This window comes from Etheostoma cragini, chromosome 7 (assembly GCF_013103735.1).
Source record: "Etheostoma cragini isolate CJK2018 chromosome 7, CSU_Ecrag_1.0, whole genome shotgun sequence".
Classification (NCBI taxonomy): domain Eukaryota; kingdom Metazoa; phylum Chordata; class Actinopteri; order Perciformes; family Percidae; genus Etheostoma; species Etheostoma cragini.
The window spans coordinates 15,473,607-15,483,063 of record NC_048413.1 but is presented as its reverse complement, the minus strand read 5'-3'; the positions used below and the strand labels follow the sequence as shown (position 1 = coordinate 15,483,063).

The 9,457-nt window shown below is 39.9% G+C and overlaps 1 protein-coding gene across 1 annotated transcript in view; it reads left to right on the top strand.

Moving 5' to 3' along the window:
* Positions 1-9,119, top strand: part of adcy6b (adenylate cyclase 6b) — a 32,904-nt gene extending 23,785 nt beyond the window's left edge. The window contains 17 exon segments of the mRNA XM_034876992.1: positions 1-9; positions 11-47; positions 228-356; positions 1,488-1,516; positions 1,765-1,912; positions 2,022-2,119; positions 2,265-2,352; positions 2,489-2,605; positions 3,601-3,750; positions 3,897-4,072; positions 4,334-4,366; positions 4,452-4,481; positions 4,583-4,715; positions 5,098-5,361; positions 5,555-5,759; positions 5,945-6,069; positions 7,176-9,119. The exon segment at positions 1-9 is cut by the window's left edge and continues 105 nt beyond it. Coding sequence (XP_034732883.1) covers positions 1-9; positions 11-47; positions 228-356; positions 1,488-1,516; positions 1,765-1,912; positions 2,022-2,119; positions 2,265-2,352; positions 2,489-2,605; positions 3,601-3,750; positions 3,897-4,072; positions 4,334-4,366; positions 4,452-4,481; positions 4,583-4,715; positions 5,098-5,361; positions 5,555-5,759; positions 5,945-6,069; positions 7,176-7,304 — 1,900 coding nt within the window. The 3' untranslated portion in view covers positions 7,305-9,119.
* Positions 9,120-9,457: the final 338 nt, after the last annotated feature.

The window sequence follows — 9,457 nt, the reverse complement described above, 5'->3', positions numbered from 1 at the left end:
AGAACGACATTGAAACCTTCTTGGTGCTGGGCTGCAGCCAGAAGAGGGTTAGTTCACACACACACGCACACACACACACACACATACACATCCTTGATTACCTGCTTGACCTCTTCAGAACTTCACACTAGTGCCATATTTCACACAAACAGTATAATAGCTTGTCACCTGGCATAGAAGACCTTAGTTGTCAAAGCTTTTACTCTGGAGGGGTTTTTCACTTCCAGAAAGAGGAGAAAGCCATGATGGCTAAGATGCAGCGAGCACGTGCAAATTCTGTGGAGGGATTGATGCCACGCTGGGTGCCTGACAGATCCTTCTCCAGAACCAAGGAGTCCAAAGTTTTCAGGCAGATGGTGAGATACATGCAGAGAGCATTTAGATGCTTTTCTATATCTGATATCCTGTGTCATCATCTCTTTCTAATTATGTCGTCAAAGGCCAGAATTCTTTCCAATTTTCTATCAATATACCTTATGCTAACTTCATTTATTATTTTCAGTGTCTGTCTAACATTTGGTACAGACATTCATGTACATCACAGAATGAACTGTAATAACTTTGGTGATCCTGTTAGGTTTATGTAGCATTCTTCTCAACATACAACAACTATTCAATATATCCTTTGCTGTCTTACACTAATTAGTAAAAAAAAAAATATTTTTACCTTTATTTTACTTGAATGTCCTGTTGAGTTTAGAAATCTTTAACAAGACACACCTAGCCAAGGTAGCAGCTATCCAATATCTCTAATACTAATACTATAATATTTTAAAATACAACATACAACATGATAAATTAATATAAAAAAGAAGCATTCTAACACACTAAACTAAGAACGGTAAACATGGTAAACATTATACCTGTTTATTGTTATTGTTCGTTACTGTTCCTAGATGCAGCATCACAAAGCTGAAAGTAGGACTTTTAGGATACCTTTGTCGTGAGTTAATTAAAAATGTATAATAATGAATTTGAATGCCTGAATGTGACCAATGTTTTCTGAACTATATATGTGGTAAAGCCTAAAGGAGACAATGGGAATGTGAGAAGAAGTATTGATCTGTTCCCATCAAACAAACAAACAGTTACAACAGGGCTCCCAGGAATTCCCAGTGTATCTACTACTGAAGCAAATCCAATCAGGCTGCAGCTGCAGATATTTGGCTTTCTCACTCTCTCCCATTTCCTCCCTCTCTTTAAACTACAAGTCTCATTTCCTTGTCTTTCCTACATTTTTCCCCTCTCCTCCTCCTTTTGTCCTCTCCTTCTCAGAGGGTTTGAGCCCTAGGGGCAAAGAGGGTGTAATTTGAAGCCTCTGAGCATTAATTAAAACATCAGTCTGGCTCTCAGGGATTAGCTGTGCAGATGTCTAGGTCTATTTTTCAGTTGTACTGTGGCTACACAACAATCTCTCCCTTTTTCTTGTCTACACTATCACTGATTTTTTGGTCTCATTTCAACGCTCTGTTTTTTGTTTTTCTCAGGGCATTGATGAAGCATCCAGCAAAGACAAGTGAGTGTTTTGGCCCCAGTTTTTGTTATTGGGGTGGCTTTTGTTATTAGCGGTTGACTGGCAGACTGTCACTGTAGCTGTCTAACGTTTGTGCCCGTTGTTGGTTTTATACAGTCAGATCCAACCCAGCACTAATACCACATTAGCTCTGAGTCATCCTGCCTGTCACAGCCAACTCCCTCATACACACTCACACACAGTTACAAACACACACCACACAGTGACCTATTGTTCCATCAACCTTATAGCCGCTGCGCTCAGGAGGCACTGAACCCTGAGGATGAGGTGGATGAGTTTCTTGGACGGGCCATAGATGCACGCAGCATCGACCAGCTGAGGAAAGATCACGTCAAGAAGTTCCTACTCACCTTTCAGACTGTCGAACTCGAGAAAAAGGTTGGTATATGATTGAAGTTGGTTTGAAAATCATCTTAATTCCCTGGTAAATAAACTGAATTCATTATTTTTCTTCTTAACATATTTCAAATGGTTTTTCTATTTTCAGTACTCTAAAAAGGTTGATGATCGTTTTGGGGGATATGTGGCCTGCACACTCCTTGTTTTCTGTTGCATCTGTTTCATTCAAATTATCATTTTTCCAAAGTAAGTAGCTCTCTCCAATAAGTTGCCTTTCCCAGTTTCCAAGTTATAGTGTATACCTAATTGTGAATTGGAAATGTGGCCTTGATTAGTTTATGAGGAGTTAATGAGAGTTATACATCCTAATAAGTTTCCTTCTCTTCCGCAGAACAACACTTATGCTCGGTCTTTACATCAGCATCTTCGTCATCCTTATCAACATCCTCTTTATCTGCGCCATATACTCCTGCATCAAAGTGAGAAACAAAGGCCTTCTATAATTTCTCTCACAGATATCTTTAGATAAGAATCATTACCACATGTCTTCAGCCAGCATCACTAATGGTATTAACTCTATCCTATCGGCTCTTCTCCTTGCTGTCTGTATTCAAGCTCTTCCCAGCTGCCTTGCAGACTGTAACCAAGAAAATAGTCCAGTCCCGTGCGAACAGCACACTGGTGGGCGTCTTCACCATCCTCCTCCTCTTCATTTCCTCCTTTGCTAACATGGTAGGGACAGCAACTCTTCATTTTGTCATTTTATGTATCATGTAAAAGTTGGGACTGATGTTTCAAGTTGTCCCCCAGAAGGAAATCAGGGAAGATGCTTACAAATCTGCCTCAGTTCCATTTGTCTGTTCTTCCATTAATCAATTCATCTCAGATGTTGCTTGTCAGATTTTTTAAAATCATGTTTTATTAATGTGGACCAATATGTAGATTAATACAGCATTGCATTCATGTATGGATGCATGGATTAAAACATGCTTATTGCTACTACCATTATGCAAAATGACAAACGCTATGGCCGAGAAAAGTGTTAGAAATCATGGAAGGTTTATCAATACCTAAACTTCATTCAACATCAACATCAAATTTGCTTTTTAAGCAATGGTACATAAATAAACATCATCCACACAAGCTATGTTGTGACTACGGTTGAGCATAGATGATGTACTACACCTGGTTTGCATTGTAAATAGTTTAAGTTATGACATAAGGTTTGGTTGTGGCTTTGCAGGTGTAGCTTTTTACTCCACTTTTAAGATTGGATGTCTGCAGGGTTCTTTCAGCCTGTGATTGGTTGCTCAGTGTCACGCTCTAACATGTAGCTAGCCAATTTAGATCTCATAAGGACTTATTCAGTAGTTTGCATGATTATTAGCTGCTCTCTCTATTTCTGCACTGAGCATTAATTAGTATGCTCATTTGTTGGACTCTTTGTTGGACTCTTTGCTGTACTTTAATTGTATTTTGATACATCATACATTTGTTAAATGATATTAATCTGTACCTACAGTATGGTGCAGAAATTATTTTCAAGCAAAACTGAAGGCATTTAAAATTTTGTGTCAAAACTTTTTAATTTACCAGAAATTACAAATATGTCTAGGATATATTGTTGGCTTTCTGTTTTCAGAATTACATTTGTGTTTGTGTCTCTTGCTGTTTCACCTTCATTGGTTGACGGTTAAATGACAGACTGTGTCGTCCTTTCCTGACAGTTTACCTGCAGCAGAGAGAGACTGCAGGAGTGTGTGTCCAACGAGCTGAACACATCAGTGACTCTCTGTCTGCTACACAACCTGACCAAGACCGCAGAGGATGGTTTGACTCTGTGTTCCAGCCAGGCCATGCCCTGCCATTTCCCAGAGGTCAGTCACATAACATTTGAGCATGTGTGTATATTGTGTGTGTGTGTTCATACAAATGCCTGTGTGCATTTTTCAATGTGCATGAAAAGTATGTTACTTAACCTTCCTCCTCCTCCTCTTCCCTCCCTGTCTCCTCTCTGCTGCAGTATTTCAGCTACAGTGTACTGCTGACCCTGCTGGCCTGCTCTGTGTTCCTCCACATCAGCAGCATAGGGAAGCTGGCTCTGATGCTGCTCATCCAGCTCACCTTCCTCCTGCTGGTTGAGTGGCCTCAGGTGGCGCTGTTTGACAACGCAGACCTGCTGGTCATTGTCAACGCCATGTGAGTCCCCTGCTAGGAACATACACGCACGCAAGCTCATATGCATGCACACCCACACACACACTTATATACTGTATACAAACACATTCAGGACACTTGCTATTTTCCAGTTTTAAACCTGAATAGTTCACAATACTGTGGTTTAGGTTGGACGTGGCCTACTTTAACACAACAAGATTTAGACTGTAAAAGACCTACTATCCCCTTTACCAGTTGGGCTCTATTCATATTTGTTGAAATTGTTCTAATTTCTATCCTCAGGCAATTATCACCTATTAATGATTCTCTACAACAGTAAGTTGTTTTCTCTTTATTTTGTACTGTATCATTTCAGTGACTTATATGCATAGTAGACATGACTTTCACTTGTCTTTCATAGGCCTGGTTTCAATGAAACTGCAGAACAATGGTGAGTAGCTTTCCCTTGTTGTGTGTTTTAGTATGTGTCAGGTTGCACACATTTCCATGCACCCATACAAGATACTAATTCATGACTCTTTTCCCCCTCAGCCTGGAGAGCGTGACTAAGGTATCCTTAAAGGTCATGACCCCTGTAATCCTGACAGTGTTTGTTCTGGCTCTCTACTTGCACGGCCAGCAGGTTGAATCCACCGCACGTCTAGACTTCCTCTGGAAGCTGCAGGTAAATTAAACAGTATCCTTCGAATAGCAGTAACAAAACGGAGGAAGCAATCATTTACACTCACCAAAATGCCTTTTCGCAGCAGACATTTTGACATGTCATGGAAGGAAAAGCACAGAGTTAGTAATACCATTAACAATGGCTCTGTACAATTCAAGTGTCCCACTAAGTTACGATAGTGTGACAATGAGCCTAAAACTGAAGCAGCTAAATGGAATTTAGCCATTCTTAATTGTATGGTTTACATCAGTGCTTTTCCTACTATGATATGTCAAATAGCTTCCGTACAACAGGCCCATATTAACACCTGTGACTACTTCAGGAATCCACATACTGTCAAATATTGAGACTAAGCAACTACATCTCTACCCCCCATCCTCAGGCCACAGAAGAGAAGGAGGAGATGGAGGAGCTGCAAGCATACAACCGACGCCTGCTCCACAACATCCTGCCAAAGGATGTAGCCGCCCACTTTCTTGCACGGGAGCGTCGGAATGACGAGTTGTACTACCAGTCATGTGAGTGCGTCGCTGTCATGTTTGCCTCCATCAGCAACTTTTCTGAGTTTTACGTGGAGCTGGAGGCTAACAATGAAGGGGTGGAGTGTCTCAGGCTGCTCAACGAGATCATCGCCGATTTTGACGAGGTGAGAAGAGAGGGAAAATATTAGTTAGATTAGCATTAGATGAATGCAAATTAAATGAGTGCAGAAAACATTTATTACATAAGCTCTGCAATGTGTGGCTATTAAATATTTGTATTATTCTGCTTACAATCATCTTTTCCTGGTTATCTGTGTTGTTCTGCTACTTTAACTATCGTGAGTTCCTTGTCTCTAGATCATCAGTGAAGAGAAGTTCCGTCAGCTGGAGAAAATCAAGACCATCGGCTCCACCTACATGGCAGCCTCTGGTCTCAACGACTCCACCTACGACAAAGAGGGCCGTTCACACATCCTGGCTCTGGCTGACTACGCCATGAGGTTAAGGGAGCAGATGAAATACATCAATGAGCACTCCTTCAACAACTTCCAGATGAAGATAGGTAAGGTGGTAGAGATTGCAATTGACATTATCTGGTAAATCTTCTTTGGCATCCTTTTCCCGGTCCAAGGAGAACTACAGTTATCTGCTTCCTTAGAAACAGCATTAGCCCTTTTTTGTGATCATGTGTTTTTTTATTTTTAATGTAAGTAGAAGGATTGATAAAGCCAGGCGATTTGTTCTCAGGGTTGAACATGGGACCAGTGGTAGCAGGGGTGATTGGAGCCAGGAAACCCCAGTATGATATCTGGGGGAACACAGTCAATGTGGCCAGCCGGATGGACAGTACAGGAGTACCGGACTGCATCCAGGTACTACACCCGAGCTCCTCTACATCTTAAGCATATTGCAGTTAGTTAGTGATAAGTACTCCGGCCATGGCAGAATACCAATCCAGTTACTGATGGAATTAGTAATGTAATACCAAAATCATACCAAAATCAAAAAAATGGCCACACTGCAGACATATTCCCCCTAACAGAGAGATGTTTAGAACTCCAAGGCATCTATATTTGAAAGTTATATCGTTTGTCGCATCTAAAAGGGATAAAGTCATTCGCCTATACTCTAAAAGTATCTTAGCGGATACAATCTGTGCAAAATCCTTCAGCTGCAGGATTCAAGTTTAGAAATCTGCTCTGCAGAAGTTCCCTTGAGCAAGAATCTGTGTCAGCCCAACATGCTGATCTCTAGCAGAAATGGTGCTCTAATGTCCTTCTGGAGAAGGGCAAAAAAACTAAATTGGAATTCACTGCATTACTAACTTCTGAAAGTCTTAAAGAGATGTGAACAACCAATGCATGTTTATCAAGGATCACTGTCAGTTAGGTCATATTTTTCATCTTATTCATGTATATATAGTTGATGTTAACTCTCATTTTGAAGTGTGATAAGAAGATCAATCTGGGTAAAAGATGAGGTGAGATTTTCCTGCCCCAAATCAAATCCATAAATTGGCTGCTACAAAGATTTTAGTCAGAACAATGCTACCATCTGTTGAACAGTATGAGTAATTGCTAAATAAAATCCCTTCCACAGCAATCGAAAACTAGACTCTTGACTTTCACGTTTAAATGATTCTTTGTTTGAATTATTTTCACATTTAATTGATCTTTTGTTAAGTCTATGAAATGTCAGGAAAAAAATATCTATCTATATCTATCCATCCATCTATCTATCTATATATATATATATATATCTATTCTTTATTGGAATGGGAAACAGATGTTTAAATTGCCAAAGCAAACGTGAAATAAAAACAAAAATGTATATACAATATCTATCTATTTACAGGATATCTAATATTCATTCATCACAGTCACTTTAAGGAGTGAAACTGGGACTGCCAACAGTGTTTCTCTTAGGAAGGGTTGAGTGTCTCACGTCCTGTGTGTCAAATGTCCGTGTTCTCTCTTAGGTGACCACAGACTTATACCACGTGCTGGTCAACAATGGATACCAGCTGGACTGTCGAGGTGTTGTCAAGGTGAAGGGAAAGGGGGAGATGACCACTTACTTCCTCACCAGCGGTCCCCAGGGCAGTTAACAACAGGCAGGCCGACCACAGCTTCACTCCTACTGCACTGACAAGACAGAGACTGCAGAGAGACAGAGTGGTCAGCTTGGCGATGAGCACCAAAGCCCAGTGCGAACACACTGGGGACGGAAGATAGCCAACAGAGACGAGCACGGCCTGTCTTGTATGTTGTCACGTGCTCAGATGCAAACATGTTGGGCGTTCATGTTTGAAGGCTTTTTCCCAAGCTGCTCAAGAGATCACGAAGCCCATTTGCCTTAGGACGAAAGTGGCTACGCTTGTGTTTATGAGCAATAGTACAAGTATTTCATCTGGAGTCGTTATTTATTTTCGTGCGGATGGATTTTTGTGATGACCTTGTACAAAAAAGAATATATATAAAAACTAAACTATGTTACTTAAAAAGGAAATATGCAAGGACAACATTAAGGATGAAAATGACCAAAGAACAAATGTTTGATATGAAACACACACTAATGATTCTGTTCAAAAGTACAGTAAGCTTAAGTAATTTATTACTACTTAACACTTTTTTTGTTGTTGACTCATTCATGAGGGAGAACACACACACATGCACACATACGCAGATAGACAACACTCACAATAACCTTGGCTCGGACGTCTGTGTTTCTTATCAGGGCCTTCTTTGTTTCTTCTAGCCTGTGATTAGCCACAGTCTGGACACAAGGCTGTTTGTGGTTCACTGAAATGTACGATTGATTACTCGCTCCTTCCTGCAATGTATTTTTGGTTCAAGACAAAACGAGAAGTATGAAATGAAGGAAGAACAGTTGCATTAGTATCTCAGTAATGAAGAGAGATTCTGAAAATGATATGTAACGTTTTTAGTGTATGTGTGTGTGTGTGTGAGAGGGTACCGTGTGTATGGGTGTGTGTGTGAGCACACATAGCTGAATGCTGATCTTTATCTATAAAAGGGGCATACTGTATCTTTTCACTGTGAGGTTTTTATGATATTGTATGACAATGCTTTCTTGCCAAACTGATTGCTGCAAGGCATGTTTTTTATTATTCCTCGGAGTTGTGTGTCCATTCCTGATTTCTAGTGTCAAAACGCTAATTTGAAGAGAATTATGTCTTCAGCGCCTTTTACTGGACTGTGATTTTGACTGATTTCATTCCAACCCAAATAAGCAAAAGCCCACAAGACGTATATTTTTGATTGTGTTGCAATGTTTGAACGTAAACTGGTTTCTTGAGGGCTTTAGGATCAACTGTATGCAGGAATTCTTCTTCAACTCACAAGTATTGCCTTGAAATTATGCAGTTCCAAGGTCTGCATACTTCATGGACCAATATTCACAACTTTACACAACAGTATTTGACCCTATGTGGTTGTTTTTCGCACATGGAGGCTTGTAACCCACCAAAATTAGTCGTTCAAAACAATTATCATATGAATGTATGTAATAATGACTGTTTTTGTCCACAATGAAACTACTGCTGAAGAAAACCACTCTTTACAGTGCTGTTGGCATTTAGGAGCTTTATCATTATACTACAGGTCAAAGTGATTGGACATTACATTTGCTGAAAAGTTAATTTGTATTTTACTTTTAGATGAGCTTTACACCTGGTGTTGATATGCTCACTTTTCTGTCTCAGCCAAAAAGAAATGCTGCCTTCAAAGGCTACAAAAAAGATCCTCACTTTTGCTTATCCCTCTCTGTCTTTAAAATGATGGGTCAACTAAAAATGGTTGCATTTTCCTTTAAGAAGTGGCAGAGTTAGAAATAGTGAAATGATTGATTTGTTTCATTTCTCCTTGGGTAAGAAATTAATAAATGGCTGTTTTTGCATTGATTGTGTTCATTTGGTTCAGGCTCTCAGATCTCTGCAGTAGAAATGACATTAAAATTAATTTTACAAAAGAGAACCAGTGCCCCACCTACCTAATTTGTTCTTATTAAGCACATGTATTCTTTCTTTTACTAAAAACGACTGCCCCAATAGTTTATTTCACAACAAAGCTTTGGTTTGCTTATTTGTTTGAGTTTTAATTTAGCTCTCATGTCAATCAGCAGCCTGCAATCAAGATTTCTCCGTGTGACAGTAACCTGAGAGACGCCTCCTTCTCCTTTTCTGAATAAATCAGTCTACAGTTTCAAGAGGGTGATACAGGAGAGAGTATTTAATTGCTT